The sequence below is a fragment of the Podarcis liolepis genome (genome assembly GCF_965112155.1).
Source record: "Podarcis liolepis genome assembly, chromosome: 1".
Taxonomy (NCBI): Eukaryota; Metazoa; Chordata; class Lepidosauria; order Squamata; family Lacertidae; genus Podarcis; species Podarcis liolepis.
In genome coordinates, this window is record NC_139554.1 from 64,669,524 (window position 1) to 64,694,799 (window position 25,276).

The 25,276-nt window shown below is 40.0% G+C and overlaps 1 protein-coding gene across 3 annotated transcripts in view; it reads left to right on the plus strand.

The window, feature by feature from the left end:
• The window catches only part of ELP4 (elongator acetyltransferase complex subunit 4), a 143,723-nt gene that overhangs the window by 83,196 nt on the left and 35,251 nt on the right, over nt 1–25,276 (plus strand). The window contains exon 10 of one of the 3 annotated variants that reach the window (XM_083465067.1): nt 9,905–10,003. The exons of the other annotated variants lie outside the window; for them this stretch is intronic. Within the exon in view, the coding sequence (XP_083321193.1) occupies nt 9,905–9,988 (84 nt within the window). The 3' untranslated portion in view covers nt 9,989–10,003. Of the gene's footprint in view, nt 1–9,904; nt 10,004–25,276 lie in introns of those variants that run through there. 3 annotated transcript variants of the gene reach the window in all.

Consider the following 25,276-nt stretch of genomic DNA (forward strand, 5'->3'; position numbering starts at 1 on the left):
TATTGTGGTTGTTTTTCTTTTTTCTTTTTGTTTTTATTGTAAACCAACCTGTGATGTTCAGATGAAGCGTGGTATCAAAAATTAAACTTAATAATAATAATAATAATACACACCATTTTTTGTCTTTTCAACTGTCATTATTAAGATGTTCACCCTACTCTATAAAGGTGTTGTCAGTGCAGCTTACAATAAAATGTAAAGAAAATAATCATAAACAGCAGCAATATATAAAAAAACCACACAAATCAAGCAAAATGATATAAGTTTAAAAGCCTGTGGAAATATATTTGCCTAATGCTGAAAAGACATGAGAAATGGGTCCATGCAAGCTTTTCTGGGAAGAACATTTCCAAATGGAGATGACACTATGGAAAAGCCCTTTCCCTCGTAGCCACTGCCACATCACAGGTGATCCCTGGATGCCTTTGACTGAATCAATCAAAAAGCAACAATTTTATTTTCTATGCAGTATTGCTCTGTGGTTGTATGCAAAAAATAGATGGAGGTGTAGCCAAGAAAATTGCTCAGCCCCAAGTATGAAGAAATTATTTTCTGAATATCATACTGCCCTAGGTAGGGAAAACATACTGATGCCATACCTCCCTTACCCAGTCATCATCCTTAATACTTCATTTCTCATCTTTACAGCATTGCTCTTCAGTTCATTTTGGGATGTATTCTGTATATTATGCTGGTCCGCCAGAATACCTGCCTATCAGAATAGGCTTCCCTTGAGAACATAAGCATTGCCATTCTGCATCAGACAAGTTGTCCATCTAGCTAAGTATTCCCTCCACTGACAAGAAGAAACCTCAGGGAGGTTCATAAGCAAGGTGCTTTGATGAAATTGATTCCATGTTGCTAATTCTCATTTGTCTGGTCAGGATTTTTCAGGGTCTCTGAACCAGCCCTATGTCATTTCAAATTACATATGGAAAACCCTCCACAGTTGGTGCAGCTCTCTGATCTGATCTAGTCTCCTTTCCCTCAAATTATATTGCAAAAAGTAGTGCAAATTTTAAATTGAAGTGCTATTTTTAGCCACCTGTACTATATAACAACTGTACAACAAAAACAAATAATACATTATGTATGTTTTCACACACACACACAAATATATTGACAGATGAAGAAGACAGAGAAAGGTGTCGTCAGCCTGTCCAGATCACTCCTTGATTATGCTCAAGAACATTGAACCAGGAAGCAGAATGAAATACCTTTCTTTGTGTCTTCCTTGTGAGGGATTAATTTAAACATCTTAACAGAGAACACTTTCCCAGTAGGGCAGCTTTTATATCAGTGCCTCATGATTAGCATTATCATAGCTGAAAGCTGTAGTTGTTGTTGTTGTTGTTTAGTCGTTTAGTCGTGTCTGACTCTTCGTGACCCCATGGACCAGAGCACGCCAGGCACTCCTGTCTTCCACTGCCTCCCACAGTTTGGTCAGGCTCATGTTTGTAGCTTCGAGAAAACTGTCCAACCATTTCGTCCTCTGTAAAGCTGTAGTACAGTATGATTAATCAATACAGTCGTCCTTCCAGTCTTTAGATATACAGACCTTTTACTAAGGATGGAGTTTTAAAGCTGGGGAGTTGCTGCGCTGCCCCTCCTTCCTATGCCACCAAGATGTGGGACCTCACCCTGTCTTGGATAGGGTTGCACATTTTTTGGAGACTTAGATTCACTTTACTTCTGGTTTCAGCCCTGAACATGAATGCCCATATCAACAGAAGTAACCAGGAGTGCTTTTGATACTGCTAAAGCTCATGAGCCAATGATGCTTGTTCCTGGAGATGTCAGCCTGGATAGCTCAGTTGGTTAGAGTGTGGTGCTGGTAACACCAAAGTTGCAGGTTCAATACCCGTATGGGACAGCTGCATATTCTTGCAGGGGGTTGGACTAGATAATCCTCAGAGTCCCTTCCAACTCTGCAATTCTATGATTCTATGTCTGATTTGGCTGTGGCAACACATGCATTAGTTACATCTTGTTTAGACTACCATAACAAACTCATTGTGGGTCTGCCAGATTGCTGTTACATCAGCTTCACTGGCTACCAGACCATTTCCAAGCTCAATTCAAAAGTGCTGATTATGACCTAGAAAGTCTTGTGCAACTTGGGACCAAGTTATTTTAAATACTGTATTCTCCCTTATAAGCCAGTTTGGATCTCTGGGAAAGGACCTTCTTTCTGTCCCACCAGCATCTGAAGAATGTTTGGTAGGGACTTGAGAGTGGACCTTCTGAATAGGTTCTCTCACATTCTGTGACTTTCCAAGGTATAGCTGCTTCTCTGTTCACCTGTTAACAGCAGGCAAATGATTCAGGGTTGCTTGTTTATGGCTACTATAAAGGTTAAGTTTGCTTAGGTAGTTGTTCATTTGTTTTTTATCCATCTGTACTTTATTGTTGTTAACTGCCTCAATCTTTCTCAACCTATTTTGTGGAAAGGATGGTGAAACATATTTAACAACTAAATAAAATAAAAATTACAGCAATATAAATACAGGAGGAGTCCACATTGTGGCTCTTCACCAGTTTTAACCAGTTTCATTGATTTAATGCTGGCATGGAGAGGAGCCAAAGCATGGTCTGCTCCCATGTGGTGGAGGGCTTCTCATGTTAACTAAGAAGAACAGGAACAAGCAGCCCTCATCAGGTCCAATACCATTATGATAAACTAAGTAGGAAGTGTAAGGCAGCCAGTGCCATCTCAGTTTCCTTGGGACTTCACCCAGTAGTTCCTTAAGCTTTTTGAAATCCAGCATGCATGTCCACCTACACTCAGTTTTCCCTTGCATGTTTATAATGAAACCAAAGAGGCCTGATCACTTCCTCCCAAGGTTCCCTATACTTTCACTTCTTCAATCAGTTCCTCCCTGTTGGTGAGGACCAGGTCCAAGAGAGATGACCCCCTTGTTGCTTCTTCCGCCTTCTGGGAAATGAAGTGGTCAGTGAGTCAATTGAGGAATTTGTTGGACCTTACAGTCTTGGCAAAGTTTGTGTTCCAACACATATTGGGGTAGTTGAAACTTCCCATGAGTACTATACCTCTCCTTTTTGAATGTTTGGTAATCTGCGGTAGAGAGGCATCATTCAAGTTATCAGTTTGGCTTGCAGGTCCATAGCAGACACCTACAGTAAGATCACTGTTGTTTTCCTCTCCTACAATTTTTACCCATATACTGTACTTTAAATCTGCCTCCCATGCTCAGATAAGCAGTTTTCACTCATGCAAAGCTCCAGTTACACATATTCCATATTAGAGTATTTTCCCTCTGTGTTAATAGTTTCATTAGATGAACAGTTACAGGTAGGTAGCCGTGTTGATCTGCCATAGTCGAAACAATTTTTTTTTAAAAAATCCTTCCAGTAGCACCTTAGAGACCAAAAGTTAGATGAACAGTTGCAGTTGGTTTTTATGTGTTCCATAACCTATCCAATAGTCTGTCCTAAGAATGTTGTTAATTCTTAGCAACAAGCGCCCCTCACTTATGTGTGATCGACTCGTGCATGACTGCGTATACATGCAGTGCCAATAAATAAATAAATAAACACTGGAGCTTCAAAAGGCTGAATGGCATGTAGCTTAGTTCTTTACGAGCACAGCAATGCCATGGCCATGGCTGTTTCTGCTTGGGTCTGTATCATCAGAACTAAAGATAACATTCCCATAGTTTTATTCGCAGAGTTATTATAGCTGCTTCTTTAATTCTCTCTAAAAATGAATGGAGTGTGAGGCATCATAAATATTAAATGTGGGCAGGTATTGCAATAAATAACTACCAGGAGCTTCCCTGTGTGATATAAGAAAAGTCTGTGCTTAAATATCTTAGAGTGCAATCCTGTACACATCTACTCAGAAGTAAGCCCCAGGTTGGAGCTTATTCCCAGTTAAGTGTGTATAGGACAGAAGCCTAAAAATAGCTTTAGTCCATGTAAATTTTATTTTAAACATCTGAGTATAACTCCTCCCACAGCACACTTCACTGACTTTTGATACAGATGGATGCCAACAACATTTTAGTCACTTTTTTCTTGTAACTTTTTGTTTTATTATGCACATTGAGGCATTAATGCTTAATGATGTGTAAAAAATAATAATATCCAAACTATTTTCAGAATTTTGCAGAATAATAACTGGATTTTTCCAGGGCTGGACAGTATGGGGCCCAAAGGATGATGCATCTTACTGGCTTTTGTCACTCTTCAAAAGGGTATTTATATATGGTTAGGGATGAACATTTGGATATGGACTGGAATACACATCCAATTGAAAGCGACACATGGTGGATAAACCTCATCCATGCTTGGATGCACATCCAATTTACTGCCTTAGTTCCTGATCCAGTAAGCAATACCTGTGTGGAAACCTGCTTACACGTGGGTCACATATCTTGCCTGACATTGCTTTTTCTTCCCTTTAAGAGTAAGCATTCCAGCTGACTAAAAGTAGATTGAATTGGCAGTTCTCTTATCAGAACCTACTTAATATGTAGTTTGATGTAGCATGTCCATAGCATTCATAGCAATGGTTTTCCTGCTTCCTTTATTTTTGAATCAAATATAAACTACAACTGACTTTGGATCTGACACATATCTTCTGTATGAATGGCTCAGGTTTCCTTTTACTGGGCTTCTGTGAGATGCTTTGCATCATGTCTGAAGTCATTCAGCATTTGCTAGACCAAAAAGTAAAAATAAGCACAAGCCTATTAATATTATGAAGATTAAAAACTCCAGAGATCTGCACGAGGGATATATATATGCTGCCATGCAGTTTACAGAGGCCCTGTGCCAGTGGGTCAATGCATATGGTTATTTGTTAATTAGCATATTTCTGGATACAAGTCTCCCCGCCTCCGGCATACCCTTCTAACTAGAGGTCTTATGGAAGTCTATGAAATGATTTGACATATTTTCAAAGATCCAGTTCTTTATTTTTCCTACCTATGGGACTAGTTCCAGAGAGCAGCACTGAATTCAGAAACTTCAGCTGGTGCACAATTAAGCTGCCAGGTTGCTCTCTGGGGTAAGATGGTTTGAGCATATTACACTGATCCTAGCCGAACTGCATTAGCTGCCAATGAGTTTTGGAGCCCAATTCAAAGTGCTGGTTTTGACCCATAAAGCCTTAAATGGCTCAGGACAGCAAAACTGTCTCTCCCCATATGAACTGACCTGGACCCTGTGATTATCATCTCATCATCGGAGGCCTTTCTTCATGTGCCTCCTCTGCAAGAGGTCTGGAAGATGGCAACACAAGAACAGGCCTTGTATGCAATGGCTTCCCGTTTGTAAAATGCTCTCTGCAGGAAGGCTCTCCTGGCGCCTTCATTATACAGTGGTACCTCGGGTTACAGATGCTTCAGGTTACAGACACTTCAGGTTACAGACTCCGCTAACCCAGAAATAGTACCTCGGGTTAAGAACTTTGCTTCAGGATGAGAACAGAAATCGAGCGGCAGCAGCAGGAGGCCCCATTAGCTAAAGTGGTACCTCAGGTTAAGAACAGTTTCAGGTTAAGAACAGACCTCCAGAACGAATTAAGTTCTTAACCCAAGGTACCACTGTACATCTTTTGTCCCCAAGCAAAAATGTTCCTCTTCAACCGGGCTATTCTGTCCTTTTAAATGTGTTGGGGGGAGGGGTTATTGGTTTGCTCTGTTTTTTGTTCAGTTTTTGCATTTTGTGCTGTGAACTGCCCTGAGATCTTTGGATGAAGAGTGGTATACAAATCAAAAAATAAATATACAAACAAATAAGAATATGCAGTTGGTATTAAATGGAGGAGCTTGTTTGCTCAGTGAGGCACCCTAACATGATCGTGTAACACCTATTAAAGAAACTGGGCTAACTGTCAATCTGTTACCAAGCCTTGTTTAAGGATCTACTGTTGTTTTACAACTTGGTCTAAGGTTACTAAAGAAAATGCCTTCTACCACATAGACCTGCCAATTTAGTAAGGCAGGGTCTCCAGCTGTTTTTGGACTACAGTTCCCATCATCCCTGACCACTGGTCTTGCTAGCTAAGGGTGATGGGAGTTGTGATCCAAAAACAGCTGGAGACCCAAGTTTGGGAAACCCTGCAGTAAGATCATAATTTGCAGCCTTCGAAAATCCATGATGTGACCACTTCACAGTAGTACTACCAACCATCATGTGAAACATCCTCCTTTCAGAAATAGGGCATACATTAATAGTATTATGTTTCCAAAGCATGTGGGAAACATACTTGTTTGCCTAGGCATTTCCTAGCCATTAATATTGCTTGGTAGGTGCAGTCAGCTTTTATGGTTACTGTATTCTTGTGATTTTTATATTATCAGAAATCATGTATTATTGTTTCTGATTGTTTTATTATTATTTTTTTAATACACAGCTTTGAATTTTTTAAATAGGAAGTGCTATATTGCTTTTTTAAAAGAAGTTAAATAAATATTTCAAAATTTGTGAGGGATTTATGAATCACTAAGCAAACAAATGCGTACAAGGGTTTGAAGTGCAATACCCGCAATATATGTATGATACCCAGCACTACTCATTCCGTCTGGATAAGAAGAGAGTGTTGATGTGATGAATTGGATGAGGGCCATTAAACTGAAGTGAATCCTCTCAAAACAGTGGCTCTGTGGGTCAGTGGTTCCCAAGACCAGGAATTAGAGAGAAAGCTGTTCTGAATGTGTGGCACCACCCCTGAAAGACCAGGTTCATAACTTTGGAGTTCTCCTTGATTCTAAACTGTTGCTGGAGGCCCAAGTGACTTCAGTGGTGAGGGACACCTATGTCTAGCTTCAGTTGGTCCATCAGCTACAACCATTCCTGAACAGGAACAGTTTGGCCCCAGTTACCCATCTGCTAATAACCTCCTGTATACTGTAATGTGTTCTATGTGGGATTCCCCTTCAAGGTGGTCCAGAAGGAGAAGCTCGTGTGGGATGCCATTGCCCATTTGCTATCTGGGGTAGCAAGAGTAGATCACATTAGCCTGGTCCTCAGATCTCTTCACTAGCTGCCTGTGAGCTAGTGGGATTAATTGAAGTTGTAAGTGATTGATTTAGGACCCGTGTACTTCTCCAGTATTGGCCCACCCAACTGCTAAGATCAGCTAGAGACACCCTTCTTGTTGGCCGAGCATTATATTCTACTAGTTTGACAATGACACAAGAGAGAGCATTATGAAACTCCCACCCAAATGACATCTGGACATCTCATTGCAGGGGGTTGGACTAGATGACCCTTGGGGACCCTTCCAACTCTGTGATTCATACATTGGCCATATTTAAGAGTAAAGTAAAAATTCTTTTGTCTAACCATTTGGAATGTAACTGGCAACTTGCTGGTTGTTGTTGCTGTTTTATTTCTTTTTTATATCATGATTTGTTGTGTTTTAACAATAACTTATTTATTGTGATGGTTATATTTTGTATTTTTAGCCACCTTGTACTTTAATTAAGAGGAAAGGCAGAATATAGTGTGAGGAAACAAATAAAAGTGCTTTTTGCATTTTTGTTTTAAGCATTTCTGAATTTCCAGGAAAATCGTTTTCAGATCCTGTCATTTACAGATGAAGCAAGGAGCCATATAAATTATGCTGGTTTAAAATAACGTTTGTAACCTAGTACCAATGTTGTAAAAATACTTATGTGTTTGAAAATCACACTACCTATTCTTGTTTCAGATTTCATTTAATATATTGTTCTGTATGATTTTATGATAAACAGATTAATTCCTTGAACAGGAATTAAGAGTAAAGCTGCCAGGAAGAGCTTTTGTTGTCAATGTAGTTCCCGCCTCATGTTTTATAAGAGATTTCATGGTCCCATTGTAAAGAGTGGATGATTTAAAACGTGTTACCAAGATAAACTTTCCCATTGTCATTAATGAGGATGGGTAATACTGAGTGACAAGTGCATTAGGAATGACATAGAAAGAGCTGTTAGATTTGTCAGAGCATATCACTTCAGGCTATGAAACCTGATGGCTTTTTCTCCCAGTAATTTTTTGCTAATGGACCAACCTGGTGATTACTCACCTTAGTGTTTTAACATCTTGTTGCTCTAACACTGATAGCTTTGGAGGGCAAATCATTATTAAGCAGTACTTACAAAAGGATAGAGAAAATGACCTCTCTAATACGAAGTGATTCATCAAACTGAAATAGCCATTGAATTTGATAAACAGAATGATACTGATATAAACATTTTAGTATGAGCAATTATTTTGCTATGATTCATTTTAGGGGGAAATGTTTGTACTTGCAGACTAGTTTTATACTCTTACATAATATATATATGTTTTCTTGCCACAATACAGTTCTTTCCATAAAGGCTTAAAAATTGGGACACTAATGTGTTTAATTTACATTGACTTTTTAAGAAAATTCTCCATAAAGAACACTTTTAAAATATTAATCATTGAACAATTAATAATATATGACTTTTTCTAGTGTTTAAAACCTCCCCAAACTACAATGTGCTTATCAATTTCCATTTTGAACATGCAATTGGTCACTTTTTCGCCTTGATTCATCTTGCCTGGCTGCCAACCAAATTTTGCCTCTGTATACCTTCTTGACACTAATAATGACTGAGTTTCTGTTCGTTTGCGTGCAAGATTTCCCAAGTGGCAGTTTGGGGCTGGGATAAACTATCTATCATGATTGCATACAACTAATCTGACTCAACCAAACCACCCAGTGATTGAAATTACATTTGACAATTCACCTCTCCTTGGCGTGCCTGAGGTGAACATAGTTACAGACCATTCCCGGAAGGGCATAGCAACTCTTCCATATGCTGGGGAGGATCTTTTTATTTCTGTCAAGAGACTTTTAACCAAGCATGTAGAAACAGGAGAGAGGTTTAAAAAAAAAAAAAAAAACTTCATTTTTTTCAGTGTGTTACCTTTAATTTTTCCATATCAGTGCCATTTATGTTTGCAAGGATTTTTTTAGGCAATTCATTAAAGAAACTAGAATCTTGTTTTATATTAGTAAGAACTCATGTAGCAAAGTACATAATTTTTACATAAAGTTAAAATAAGGAATTTAAGGATCATGTATCATTGCCATGGTTATACAACTAATGATTCACTTCTTACCTGGGAAAATCATTAACTTCAGCACAGTAACTTACCTGTGCCAATGAAAAAATCTTTTTAACACTACTTTCTACAATGTCTTGAGTGATTAGTTATTCCTGATGTAGATGAGACAAATAATAATATTCAAAAAGGGGGGTGGGGTGTTGTGGGAATAAGGTTAGCCCCACCCAAATACTGGCTTGAATCCTAAATTTCTATTCCATTAGCACAAGGAAGTGGGTTTCCACCAATTCCCCCAAAAGTCTAACCCTCCCACAGCATATCCTACATCATTTGCAAGGGTTTCTCACCCCATATGCATGGATTTTCAGGGGCTGCCACCCAGTTTTAGCACCCAAACCTTAAATTCTAACACCTACTGAACCCAGAAATTTAGAGGAGTCTGTTACCCACAAACTCATAACACATACACATTGAAGTAGGGAAGAGTTCAGTTTAGTCCTCTTGCCTACTGCCTTTCTCCTTTATATTTAATGATATAAAATTGGAGTAAAAGTGCCATGGCTGTTGAAAGCATTAAACAATACAATTTTTTCAAATGTATATGGAATTTACAACTATGTGTAAAATATTTTGGCTGTTTACACTTTTGGAATGAACAATAAATGTGAGAGCAGAATGACTTGCACAATGGGACTTCCCATCCCCCATCGTTGTGTCACTCCGAAATCTGCTCCAGAGAGAACAGATGTGCGGGGTGGGGGGAGGAAGTGGGGAAGTCCCATTGCACAAGTAGAAGTTCCACTACTCCTGCAAAGTCTGACTTTGTTGAATTCAAGCTCTTTTTTCCTTGACACAGGCTCAAGTGAAGAACCTGGGTGGGCATGGATACTATTTACAAAGAAGAATCCTTAAACTCAGTCTTATAATTAAGGGACTCTGACCTGGTTGTGGCAATTTTTTGCAATTTTGCCAAATTTCTCTTCTTTTCACTGCCCTTGGTGCCATTTCCCACCCTGTTCCAGAAGGACCAAAGCAAGACACAAAAAACAGAGATTCCAGGGCAAGTGAAAGCCTCAACATGATTTAGATTTAAGGTGGCTTGCAGCCAATTTTGTGTGCAGTTGACACTTTCAACCTGTGCAACAGGTTATTTGAATTGTGGTATTTGTCTATATGTGATGTTTACAATCAGTTGATAAAATGCGAACTCATGAGTTAGCAACTTTCTATAATTTGTAAACCCGAGGTACCACTGTAATTCTATATTTCATTAGAATATTTTTTGCAGGGCAAATAGAGGTAGACTTAAACTAATGCTTAATTTAATGTTCTTTTTAAAACATAATGTTTCTGTTTAAAACATTATGAAATAATGTTAATTTTCAAGGTAACTTGATAAAAAACACAGTAGAGTAATATAGAACTTTCTTATCTTGCCTTGTTGCATGCCCTTAGTATTCAGAATCTGAGCTGTCTGGTGCTCATTAGTAGAAAACACTGGTGTTTGAGTGCTTGTATATAATCCTATTATAAAAGTGAGCAACATTTATCAGTATTAGTAAATGCAAGTTTCTGCTATAAAGATCTGTCATTGTGTGTCCTCCCACTCCTTCATGGTAAACCTGTAGACTTTGAATTCTTGCACATTTCAATTAGTGCTATTGTAGTGTAGTGATGTTTATTTATGATACGACAATGTAGTACTAGTGAGCCATTTTATTCAGTAATAACCATAAATATAATTCTTTTGCATAAAAAAGTTTTAACATCGACTATGTAAATCAAGCAATTGCTAAGAAAAGAACAATAATGTAGGTAGTGCTAGGGGCTGCAGGGGGTGTAGGAATTGGCAAAAGTCACTTAAAAGTCTGGGTCCAACTCCTTATCCTGTCCTATTCCTTAGCTTCAGGTCAGTTTGCAAGAATTTTAGCAATATCCCTGTCATCAAAAGGTGCATAATCAAAGTATTACATTTGTATGATTCAAGCAAAGAAAGAAGGCTGACCAACAATAAATCCTATCTACTCCCTAACATTGTGTGTTACAATCATGTCCCTTACCTTGAAATAATTATCTCTTTTATTATGCACATTTTGTAATGTTTCAATTTCCTGTGCAAACCTGATCTTTTAGGTGGAGTGCAACCCTGGCTAGAAATGTCTAGTTTAAGCTCAGAACAAGCTCACGCTGTTCCTGTCCCTCACCAGGTATAGGTTGTCAGTTAGAGTGACCATACCTGTACCAGAAATCAGATTGCACCTGGTTCATGTGTTGTTCAAAAACACCTGAACTTGAGCTGCAACCAACTGATTAAGCAACTTACCAGGAAGGAGATTTACAATGGTCTAATACGTCGTTGGAGCAGTTGTGATGCTTTATTTGCATTTTGACTCTCAAAACTGAACAATAACTAAGAATGGGTATAACATATTCCATGATGAAGTGATATTTTGGTTACCTGGTTTTTCTGGTACTCGCCAGGTTATTTGGCAAGGAAATGAATGCATATGCTGTAGAAAAGAAGTTTAGCAACTAAATTCTTTATGAGTCACAATATGGCAATCAATAGTTTATCGTCTTAAGAATGTAATTAGGGGATTTTCAAATATGCATTTGACATCTGAGATATTTAATCCTATTAGCAATCAAATGAACAAAAAACCTGCCTTCGTTATTAATGTGTATAGAACAGAGAAGTTAAAAATAGAAACAAAAGATGTAAAAGTAAGCGTTAATCCTGAGTTACTTGTAAAGCTTCAGAAGCAACTATTTAGATATGGTTATTTAGTTTCCAAAGCACCTCCTTTCCGTTGAAAATTATTTTTTCTAAAATATATGCTGTCATAAAATTTGACTTAAATTGTTGCCCACTTTGTCAGTTAATATAATAGCATCTTTTTAGACACAAGACACAAAGGCAAGAGAAAAGGTGCTCTGCCATTACACCTTCATGGGAATCGGAGAGCTTTGGTTTATTTCTTCTTGCATTAATCACTGACTACTTTGGCAAATATATATATTAAAACACTGAAATACCATTTAGTTAGACTTCAGGCCTAACTCAGTTTTCTGACAGGAATGTACATTGTTCTCAGAAAGCAGCTTGAAATACTAGAACTGTCGTTGAAACAGCTCATGGATTGTGTGTAATGGAGCAAAGCAGTCTATCATGTGCTTGGCTTTGCTCCCAAGAGTTTTACTGATACTGACTATTGCTGCTCAAATATTAAACTCATTTCACATGCTCAGTACAAGCTGTGGCTGGTATATCTAGTGGTGTGGATGCATAAGAGTTCCTCACCAATCATTTTAGTTTGCTTTAAAAAAAAGGGTTCAATCATTTTTCTGAACACATGAATGTCAAAGTGCAACCAGGGCTAGGGATGTGAACAAGTCCTTGCCTCCAATATCTTTGTGTGGTTCTCACCTTTCTGCTCTGTCCCCAGCCCTTCCCTATTGTACAGGGAGAGATCTGCATGGGGCTCCTACCCAAGTTCATTTGAATCTGAGTGCAACTTCCATGCAGACCTTCTCCCCACAGCACAGGAAAGTCAGGAATTCAGCAGGAGGGACATGTACAAGAGGCATGGGGACAGGGCCAGGCTTGCATGCTCCTGGCCTTCTCCGCAATTTGGCATTTGCATGTCCGTGATAATGAGTGTGTATGCATGTGTGAAATTTATTGCTCCATTCCAAAAAAAAAGGTAAAACAGTTTTACCAGTTTACCATCCTTACCAGAGTTCTTTCCAAATAATAGTGTAGAATAGGAATTTTGAAAAATGAAGCCATGTTTATGTGAAACATGCAACCAATGCCTTCTGTGGTTTTCTAAACCTGATTAACGTCATACTTTTTTTTTTTACTATTCACACCATTTTAAATTTCAGAGCAGAGCAGAAACTTTGATAAGCTTTATATTACAAAGGGGGATCACAATCCTAAGTGAGACAACCAGTATTAAAGTAATCTGATGTAGATAAAGTAATCTGAGAGCCTTGATAATTTTTATTGGTACATTAATTAGCGTAGTAATTAGATGATGATCAAAATAACAGTTTTAGAATGGATTTAATTGTAGCTATATCTCCTTGGTGAAAATATATTCAATGCTGAGGGCAATATCCCAATCTTTCTCTAGCCGCAGGAAACAGTGAATGGATCCTAGGCCTTTTGCTGGTGTGTGTGTGTGAAGTTTCTCAGTTTTGTAAGATGATCAGCTATTTTGTCTTCAGGGTGGTGTTTCTTTTACAGGATGAAAGTAATTTTTTAAAAAAATTCTAACTACTCAACCCACATTATGATGTCATAAGAAAAATGCAATCTCTCTCTCCCGCTCATTAGCATGTCAGTTGTGCAGTCAAATACTACATGGAAAGTGGTTTCATAAGTTTCATAGGCTCGGACACCTATTAGATTTTTACATAGAGTTCTGCTGCTGCTATGCCCAAGATGAGGTAATCAGCAAGAGCATAATTTATCCCACAATCTTAGCTATCCTCAAATTCCACTGAGAAATTCCAGAAAGAACTATACAACCTGAAGAAGGAATTTCCTACAGATGTGCCAAACCAAGTTTGTGCAGACAGTCCTCAGCCAGGCATTCTGTCTGCTAACCAAATTATTGAAACCAGGAAACTCCATAGTTTCAGGCATTGTTATCACAACTCGTGTGTCTGGTTGTATGGACCCAAGTCTCAGATCATATGCCACCAATATTGCAACACAATTTGTACATCTGAGACTAATTTGGGCATATAATTTGTTCAAATCCAGACAATCCAGAAGCCCAGTCTGGACATAAGAATAAACATGCTGGAACAGACCAAGACCCACCATCCTGTTTTCCACAGTGGCTAACCAGATGCCTATGAGAAGCCCTCAAGAGAAGATGACGGCAATAGCCTGCTGCTCTTCCCCATCAACTGGTTTCAGGGGCATGGTGCCCCTGATCCTGAAAGTAGTATATATCCATCCTTGCTGGCCACTAATAACCTAATCGTCTTCCATTAATTTGTATAATACCCTATTAAAGCCATCTAAGTTGATGATCCTCACAACATTTTGTGGAAGCAAATGCCATAGTTTTAACTGCGCTACATGAAGAAATATCTCCTTTTGTTTGTCCTGAATCTCCCACCATTCAGCTTCATAGAATGATTCCAGGAGCTAGTATTGCGAGAGAGGAAGAAAAGCAACTTTGTCCACTTTCTCCACATTCTGCATAATGTTATACACCTCTGTTATCCCCTTCCCCCAATCACCTTCTTAAGATAACAACTGAATGTATGTGGGGTCGGATTTTCACCATCCCTAGTTTCGCTGCTCATCTGTTTTTCTTTATGGAGCCTGCATACATAAACTTTCTACAAAAGAGCAAAGCTTTCTTTTGCGACCCTCCCAGATAGCTTTCTGTCATTAGAGACTGGGCAGGGTGGAAGGCATCTTCATAGACAACAAAAGATCCTCTTTCATTATATGTTGATAGAGGGCAACTAGTACACATGTTTTGCTTTCTTGTCCTGGGTGCCTAAATCACAGCTTGTTCTACTTACCCAGACAATGAAAATTTTGGGATCAATGCTCAAGAAATACCCAAAATAGCAGCAAGACTGAGTCTCATGGAGACATTTGGCAGGATTCAAGCTTTGGCTCCAAAGCTACATTCAAACCAGTAAAATAAGGATACATCTACACAACTAGTAGTAATGCAGTTCCTCTATCAGATAGTGCCAGAAATATTGAAAAAGGAGCTGAAGCAACTTGCCACTCTGTCAGCACAGTGACCTTCTTTTGCTGGAAGCTGTTTTCTAAACCAAATGTAGCAGGGGAGAGGGTGTCATTGAGATAATTGTGGGGAAGGAAGGGTTAAGCCAGGGTGGTCCAACTTTTCATATCAAGTGGGCTGCAATACTACTTCAACACAGAACCTGTGGGCTGCACACTTGACTTGTCCCGACCCTCCTGTCATCTTCCCAAAGCTGGGATAGGAGACAAGGGCTTTGGGAAGCAGACACAAGGCTCTAACAGGGTCCTAGAGCTCTCCCACGTCCTTCCCCAAATTGGGCAGTGCTACAGAGGATGAGATGGTTGGACAGTGTTCTTGAAGCTACTAACATGAGTCTGACCAAACTGCGGGAGGCAGTGGAAGACAGGAGTGCCTGGCATGCTCTGGTCCATGGGGTCACGAAGAGTCGGACACAACTAAACAACTAGGTAAAGGTAAAGGGACCCCTGACCATTAGGTCCAGTCATGGCCGACTCTGGGGTTGCAGCACTCATCTCGCTTTGCTGGCCGAGGGAGCCAGCGTACAGCTTCCGGGTCACGTGGCCAGCATGACTAAGCCGCTTCTGGCAAACCAGAGCAGAGCACGGAAACGCCGTTTACCTTCCCGCCGGAGCGGTACCTATTCATCTACTTGCACTTTGACGTGCTTTCAAACTGCTAGGTTGGCAGGAGCAGGGACCGAGCAACGGGAGCTCTCCCCGTCGTGGGGATTCAAACCGCCGACCTTCTGATAGGCAAGTGCTAGGCTCTGTGGTTTAACCCACAGTGCTACCCGCATCCCGAACTAAACGACTAAACAACAACAAAAACTCAGCTTTGGGAAGGAGATAGGAGGCCTCTAGGACCCTATCAGAGCCCTCATGCCTCCTTCCCAAAGCCCAGCTCCTTGCTTACCTGGCTTTGGGAAGGCAGGGTGAAGACTGCAGGGGGGCATCAAATGTTGCCAAGAGAAGCCAAGAAAGGCCTCAAGGATTGCCTTGGGTTAAACTGTACCTGTAATTGGAGAAAGAAAAACAAAATACAGGATTGCAAGTGATGCAATTAGTATTGCTTAATGTTAGACCCTAACTTTTGTCTTTCATCAGATAAAGTGACAGGGAATTAATTTTCAATAAGTTGTGTTTTTTTCAAGAGTATGGAATGTTTGGGGTGTGTGATAACTTTGTAGAGCAAGTGTTCAATTTTAATGTTTCTCCTTCCCCCAGAACTGACTATAAGAATGTTCCTGATTAAGTCCTCAGGATTATTTGAAAGCTTGATCTAACTACTGCATCAAATAATGTAGAAACAGTGGCCTAGACTCAGGAAAGAAGTGGCATTTAATATTTAAAGTAATGTAACCATTTTAGAATGCCTTGATATTTGCTGCTTTTATAGAGAAAATCTTTTTGTTGCATATATTATGAATTTCAATAGGTGCCTGAAAATTGATTTTTAATATGCTCATTATGTTTCTGAGTCTGCTAATTCTTTAAGGAAATGAAGAAAAAATAATGAAACCATGTTACACAGGTACTTAATTTTTTTTATCTGTGGTACTATTCTGGTAATTAATGCTTATTTTATGCAAACTAGACTATATCTCTTACTGGACACATTACTGTCAAGAAAATATTACTTGCCTTAATTATCAGTAATGAAGCAGGGATAAGCTGCTCACTTAGATATAATATATCTAATGACCTTTTCAGCTAGAGGTTGTGATGAAAGGTATCAGTTTCCACAAATTATGTTTCATTCAGTTTCTGGCCTTTGTGTAGATTAATGTTTTGAGGATGAGTTTTAAAGTCAGAAATAAATTGTGTTTGGTGTTTAAAAGTGATTTACTGTCTTGCTTTTTAGTAGATCATTCTCTATTTTATAAATTAATCCAGGTTCCATCTCTATCATGATATTTTATAATACAAGTCAACAATTAAATCTAGGCTTTTAAAAGAAGTATGATTGTCTATTTTTGGCAGTATTCGATACAAACAAAAGCTTATGAAATGCAAGAATAGTGTTTGAAAAGGTCTAAATTTGCAATTATGCAGATAATTCAAAGCTCTCTGGGGGCTCCAATACAGATAGATCTGTGCATGTTAGTGTTAAGTGATTGCCTGACTTTAGCAGAAGATATCAGTGTTTGATAAGTTAATGTGCACACAAGGGGCTTTGTATAAAATTCCTTCTTGCTGGAAAATCGGAAGTCTGAGCATTTTCTGAAAGTCATGTAAAAACATTCTGTGGGTGGTGATTGAGATTAAGCTACTTGGGATTAGAAGACGACATTCTTAATCCTTCTAGCTCTGTGTTTTACTGTTTATAATAGATAGTTGCATTTTGAAAGTGCTGTGCCTACACCCTTGAGCCCTTTTGGGTGGAGAGTGTCGAAATCAACTTGGTTTGACTCTTGGAGCAGAGTGCACTCACTATTGGACTAAATATCGGAGAAAGATCTCAACTTTTGGTTACTTTCAAAAATAATTATTAGTGACTTCTTTGTCCCTGAAGGTTGCATCTTAAGGTACTTTATTTAAGAGGCATATTTCAATGGGAGGGCAATGTAAGAAATTCTGGGGCTGTTTGAAGTGCTCTGGCAAGCACCTGCTTTCTTCAAAGGTGCTGCTGTGAGCTAGTTTGAGTGTCTATTCAGTGACTGTGGTGGTCTGAGGGAATGAATAGAAAGATGGACCAGCATTGCCAAAATACATCCCCAGTGGTCTGGAATTTTACTGCTGACAGTTGGGAACAGATGGTAGACGGGAAGATATTTTTGCGACTTGGCAGTGGTCTGTTGATTCAAAATATTTGTGAACCCCTGGGGTTAGGGAAGCCAGAAAATAGATGGATACAGTTGTAGAAGTTAAAGTCCTTTGTAACGATTATTTTTATTTTGTTGGATGGTTTTTCATATTCTTTGGTTTTCTTTTGATATTATCTTACACATTTTGGCATGATGTTGTTACTACCTTGGTTTTCCTTTTGGAATGGAAAGCATGCTACAAATCTACAGTGAAGCAATCTTTTTAAAAGGAATTTGCATTTTAAGAACATGGGTTAGATGGTGTATTTGAATTCAGAGGTTAATTATACTTCGTAAGAAGTTCAAAATATGTATAATATGATTCCTATTCTTTAGCATCACTCATGTTACTTAGTATACAGAATGCAAATGTGACAGAGTTGATGCCCAAAATGTTTATAATCTGTTTTTGATATGCAAGCTATGAGTGTCATTGGTTATGTAGCCAAAAATCAATGCACAACAGGGAGGTATCAGCAGGCTTAAGAAAACCCCAAGGTTTGTGGAAGTACAGGGTTGTTGTTTTTAAGGAAATAAAAACCCTAAAGGGAGACTCTGAAAGTAGGACTGAGCCTGCTCAGTGGCCCTACCTTTGTTATGGAACAAGGGTGCTAGTACTCACCATATTATTGTTACAGTAAGTGCCTCACTTTTAACATTGGGGGAGGGCTGATGCTGCGTACCCTTGGGTACTCCCAGAAAAAAGCTCTGGGAATGGTGAAACGGAAAACCTGTGGGGGCTGGAAGGGAGTGTCTGAAATCCTGAAGAGGAGCACTCCACTATGCAACATTTTGATTGTTTCTTCTGTTTTTCATTGACTCAAAATAAATGCTATTTCTTTTATTGTTTAGGGGATTTTCTTGGGGGAGGTGTTGCAGTTTTTGATATTAATTTTTGTACCTTTATTTTAGAACTTGCTATGTTTTATGTGGATATTGTTTAATTTGCTTCTGCACTTTTTGCTGTTATATTTATTGTTTATTACCACTTTTGTTATGTTTGTAATTATGTGTTTTTTCATGTTGTAAGCCGCTTTAGGCATGGTTTTAACTATGGAAAGGTGGCATACAAATCAAATTATGTATATAATTCAAAACCTGTACATCATGTCTGTAGTCAGCAGTACAATCTTATTTCTGCTATTGCTGTTTTGTATATCATACAGTTGCACATACAGTGGTACTTCGGGTTAAGTACTTAATTCGTTCCGGAGGTCCGTACTTAACCTGAAACTGTTCTTAACCTGAAGCACCACTTTATCTAGTGGAGCCTCCTGCTGCTGCTGCGCCGCCGGAGCATGATTTCTGTTCTCATCCTGAAGCAAAGTTCTTAACCTGAAGCACTATTTCTGGGTTAGCGGAGTCTGTAACCTGAAGCGTATGTAACCTGAAGCGTATGTAACCCGAGGTACCACTGTACCTCGCAGTCCTCTGATAATACTGTAGTAACTCATGAAATGTTTAATTTAAGTGTTCAGTAGAAACTTTGGCAACTAGTCACCTGTGTTGTACTTCACTTTATACACTGCTAGAGTGATGTATACTAACTGTTCTCCACCCTGAAAATCAGAAGTTGCCTGATATCTGTACTCTGTATAGCTGATATTAGTAGCGGGGCAGCAGCAAGGCAGATTCATGACCATTATTCATGCTCTGAAGCCCTTTCCACCACAGGAGATGCAAGTCCTGGTCCCAAAAAAGGATATCATTGCTGCATTTGAAAAATCTTTACATTATTTAATGGATTTGTCATGTACAGCCAATTATGTATATCTGCCAAGAGTTTTGATTGGGTGAATGAACAACAGCATTGGTCATGAATTGTTGAGACCTTACAAATCCGTCAATTTCCGTGCTTTCTAGAAGATTATCAAAAATGTATGGCATCAAATTGAAGTTCATGAGATTTTATTTTAACATCTACAAATGCTGGCATACACTCTGCCAGCTGTACAGTTGAGCAAAGTAAAGGGTACCATTTGAGGAGTTATAAATGGTTGATAGTTTAGTTTATTATTATATTTTACCATCATGGAAGGACATTTAATTATTATTTTTTACCTTGGCTATCTCTGGTTACAACTGCACATCATTACCTCATACCTCCTTCATATTCAAGTCAGTGAAACTCAGGCGGCTGGGTAGTGGCTGTTGTAAGCATGGGCTGTGCAGCAGAGTTCAACTCCCCCTCACCTGACAGGAACTTTTGCTGCACCACCACCTTTCCTTCTTTAGAAGGTTGTTGGCACTTCTCTGCAAGGAAGCAGTGGAACCAGTAGCCAGAGGTACTGGACTTCAGGGGGTTTAGTAGAACTACTTCACAGTCCCCCCAAAAGGACATGGGTCTCAAGCTGATCCTGGACCTTCATCAAGCTGGGGCCCTTGCCAGCATTATGCTGCTTCTACACCATGGAGACTGGTTCACACCTCATGGGCATAGCCAAGGGGTGGTGGTGTCAGGAGGGCAGCTGCTCCCCCAAATCAATAAAAATAAATACAAATCTGAGGTTCTGCCCCCCCCTTAACAAAACCTTGTCTCCCTAAAAAAACCCTGCCCCCTCCCCACAAAAAGCCTGGCTACACCGATGCCTCAACTATATTTTTACATTTCTGTACAGCATTAGTGTTTTCTCCACTTCACCCTAGGAAGCCATTGGTTCCAATTTCTGGTCTTGCCATTTAATCTTTTAACAGTCAGTTCTTTACTAAGTGCATAGTGGCCATCACTGCCTACCTCTGTGTTCAGGAAATCACAGTGTTCTCATATATCAACAACAGATTCCTTGTCACTCCTATGACCAGCTTTCTGACATCCTTGGTACCACATTGGCCTTCCTCAGTATCATAGGGCTTAAAAATTGTTAGCAGGCATGTCCAATATTGCTGTTAGTCTTTCAATAGGCTTTTGAGTCACATTGCAATAACCCTGGTAATCACATCTTAGGTGTGTTAGGTCTCTCCAGCACTGGTTCTCGAGCATCTTTCAGCTGCACTGGAATCACCTGGGTTTGATGCTAATCCTGATAGTGCAAGTTCACAATTCCCTTGGGGAATGGACCTCTCATAGCAACCTGTTACTGGCACCCTCTGTCCTTGTTACTGGCAACATGTCTAGAACTAGCTGAGGAGCAGACTGCAGAGACCTCCACACTTCATGGTCTCAGAATGAGCTCCATCTCCACCTGAAAGCCTTGAGCCGCAAATAAGCAAGGAACTAGTTCCAATACACTCGTGACTCTAGCACTGTAGTTCTGAAACTATTGGGCACTGTTGGCAGTCCATTTGGCCAGACATGACCATTCTCTGGCAGACCTCCTCAGTTAGAGAACCTCATTTCATGAATGGTTGCTCATACCGTGGGCAGCTAGGAGCCTCTTCTAGTGCTGAAAGATGGCAGCAGTCAAGATATTCACATCTTCAGACAACAGCCAATGTCACCTGTTTTGCAGCAAGGTAGGGAAAAGCAAGGACTTATCTATGACTGATTTCTGTGAGACCATGTGTGCATGGTTAAATATGTAGTTGTTTGCAGAGCGGAAAAATATGAACGAAGATATCTGATTCCCCCCTCTACGCAGATTAACACGTATCCCCAGCTAATTTATTGTTAAACCCCCTAATTTAGAAGGTAAGATAAAGAGCTTCAGGTTTATAGGTACTTAAAAGTCTTAGGGAGAATGCCTTGAGGATGACAGAGTGTTAAATCCTCTGTTGCAGGAAGAATATTTGAGCCAGCTGGTGGAGTGATCTTTTTCCTTATACCTGCATTCCTTAGCATATCCATAGAAAAAACAAATTGTGAGCCAATTAGAATAAATAGCAAAGAAACTCCTACTTCAGTCACAATAGCAGTATCTGTGAAACTGTTCTTCCTTCATACAGTAATAGTTGAATGGAAGGCACAGAGGGCAGCTCTTTTCATGCAATAATAAGGAAACAGCTGTGGGCAGGCTTCCTGAATGAATGTCATATTTGAGGAAGGGGTGTTCACTGAACCATTCATACTGGAGCCTTACAGAGCTGTCTAGAAGGATGGAGAGAGGAAGAACTGCATTTTCCGACACTGGAAGGTGGGAGGGCACCTTTTTCTTTTTTCTTTCCTGCTCCTAGGTTGTTGGGTTTTTGTTTTTTTATAAACAGTTTCCCAAGAGGAGGGAAATAAACTGCATGAGCTCCATGGATAGTCTCCATGTCCCTTGTGTCCTGCCCCAGCCTTCTGGTTCCCCAGGAAAGGTATTTGGTCTCCTGTCCACCATCACCACACAAACACAGAAGATGGGACAGATGGAGGGGAACCAGAATGATGGAAAGCCTATAGGCCAGGCATGTCCAAAGTCCGTTTTGGGGGCCCGCCGGTCGGTTTAATCCAGCCCCTGTGGCAGTTTACTTCCTAGGGTAAAATCCTAAAAAACCCTCAACAACTTGAATCCTAAAAGAAGCTCAACAACTCCAACCCTAAGAAAAGCTCAGTAACTTCAATCCTAAAAAAAGTCTACATCTTTGGTTGGCCCTTTGGTCGACCCCCATGGCCCTTCACTTCATCAAATCTGGCCCTCTTTGAAAAAAGTTTGAACACCACTGCTATAGGCAGATGTCGCCATTGGTCCTTGCTCCTTCATTCAAAACACCACCTCCATCTGTTCCATTGGTATCTGCAGGGAGAGTATAAGTAGTGGAACTCATTTATATATTGCAAAGATTGTGGTGACCTTAGCTTACCTCACCTAGCAACTACTATGCTACAGTACCCCAAAACTCCATTTTGGCAGCAGGTAGTGTTTTGATTTTTTTTTATTAGAGGAAATAAAATGGCATCTAGTGTATTGCAAACATTTGCTATTTGCTGCTCAACAGCAAACGTTTCCCAGAGGGGAGCTTGAAAGGCGGTGGAGAGCATTGGGGATGGGTCTCAGTACTTCTGGATGGAGCACAGCTGCATGGCTTAAGGCCCTGACATTTGTGTGGAAGCATAGGGAGACAGGAAGAGAAAGACAGACTACATGAAAAGAAAATGCTGGGGACTGAGAGAATGCATGGGAGGGGGGGCGATATAGAGATCCAGAGAAAGCACAAAGAAGAAATTTGAGGGGAAGGAGATTAGCCTGCAGTATCCTGAGAATGTCCCGTTAAGCCCCCAGAAGCTTAGATAGCCAAAGGTATTTCACAGTCTCACCTTGGATAAAGAGGAGGCAAATGGTATTCCATCTCCTGAAGAGATTATAATTTCTGGGAATGTCTAGAAGAGAATTTCAAAGAAAATCCTCACTATGCACAGGTAAAAAGTAATGATTTCCCTTTCCAAGGAGAAAAGATATTCCTTAGCACTCGAGTTGCAAATTCAGATGCAAGGGAGATAGTGACTCTCTGCTTGTAAATATGAACAAGAAACCCTTAGGAGTCATGTAGAGCAGCAGGATTTTGTTTTGTGCATTGGCCAACTACATCCAAGCCTATCTCTAAATTACATCTTGTAAATGGGGAACTGTAGAAGATCTCATAGAACTGAGAATGGACACTTCAGCCAAGATATTCATAAACATATCGATAGGAACAAGACAAGCTTATACTCAATCTCGGCAGCACACGTAGCAGGGACCTACAACATGATTGCACAATGATTCAGCAGGAGGGTGGTACAGGATTAGGAACTAAAGTTCCACCCGCAAGTGTTCCAGCAACTGATGCTATGGTTTGAGTTGCCAGTGATAGTCATTTTCATCAGCAGAATCTTGGGTGACTAGGCAACTCAGAGAAGGTTCTCACTACACTGTGCAAGGAAGCCTTACCAACAGGTGTTACTAGCCATTGGGTTTGCATACCTTTTCCACTTAGTAAACCACTGAGGTTTTTTACAATTAGGCTGTGTATAAATTTAATGAAATAAATCAATAAATAAAATACATTGCCTGCTGCTAGAAATCAGGGTGAAATTCATTGAAGGAGCTATACCAGTGGGGCTTTGAATTCTTGCAAGCTGGGCCTGACAAGGGGATGAGCACCAACATTTTAAATGCCAGATTTTGTCCCACAACAGCAAGGCAAGGGTTAATTCACTGGCAACTCCAGCCACCAAACAAATTGTCCCTTTCCCTCAAGATGAGACCAATTTTAGGCAGCATCTACAAAAAGAAGAAAATGACCAAAGCAAACATGCTTCTGGGATAGACAGAACCCAGCATCCTGATGTAGTTGCAAATTACCCCCTGCCTGATCTTCATATTATAGGAGTTAAAAGATGATGCTGACTTCTTCTTCTCTGCAAATCTGCATAGATCTGCTGAGCAGGTGTAGGGGTTTCTCTCTGTGTGTGTGTGTGTGTGTGTGTGTGTGTGTGTGTGTGTGTGGTTGCCCGCATTTGAAATTGTGTGGGAGAAACTGTGGGGTGGTCACACCTACCTTTGGAAAAAGTGAATATTCTTGGTGGTCAAATAAAGTAAGCACCCATGCACTATACATTAGACACACATATAAGCTGCTGGCATTGTCTTTGGAACCTCAGCTGTGTATGTTCCAACTAGACAAAGTAGTCCTCTATACAGATCCTACTTCTCTGCCAAAAAGCAACTCAAACCTTTCACAGATCACAAGAAATTGTCTTTTTTCTTCTTCTTCCCTCATCTTGTGCATCCACAGGAAAAGACATGGCACAAAGTAGATACCCATAAAGCATTCATTTTTTTACTTGGACAAACAGCATCTATTAGAAAGACAGAAGTGTGGTTTGTGTCCTTCCAAGTACTTTTTTAGGGGGAAGCATTATCACATTTCCCACCGGCTGCAGAAATGTATAGCTCTAGCGTACCAATCCCTGGGGAATCAGCCAGCACTGGAGATCATGACACATTCTATTAAACTGCAACCTTTTCCACAAATTCCTCCATGGAAGAAATATGTAGGTTAACCACATGGGCAAATATATGTAAGCTTGATGGATTTTCTTTCCTGTCTTTGACAGGACGGTGCTGGAAAAAGTGCATACTAGCTAGAATCCTGATCCAGCTTGATCCATGTCAAAAGAGAAAAATTTGCCATCAGTTCCTGCTCTCTCTATCTCCCAGAGAGTGGTGGTGACCCTGGGGACAAATCTGGGCCTTCAGGTGGTTCTATCTACTCCACCTCTTGTTGTCAAGAACAGAGAGTACAGTAGGAGTCCTGCTGGATCAGACCAACAGTCCATCTGGTCCAATATCCTGTTTTCCATAGTGGCCCACCAGATGCCTCTCTGAAGTCCCCAAGCAGGACACAAAAGCCTATTTGCTCTTGGTCTTTAATGGCGTACTGCCTTTCAACCTGAAGGGTGCAATATAACCACTGTGACTAGTAGTCATTGATAGACTCAACCTCCATGAGTTTGGCTTGTCTCCTTTTAAAGTCATATTGCAGCAAAAAGTTAGATTAATTAAGTCCTGTGTGACTATTTCCACACTGTGGAAAAGGGGAGGGGGATATCTGTCCTGAACCTCCTGCCAGTCAGTTCACTGATTGATCCAAGTTGTAGCATTCAGAGAAGGTGAGAAAAGCGTCTCTCTATCCACTTTCTCTACATCATGCATCATTTTTATAATCCTTTATCTGTCGTGACTCCAGGGTCAGAGCCCCCAGGTTTGGGAGATGCCATGGACTCAAAGGAAGTGTCAGATGGGGAGATGGCACTTTC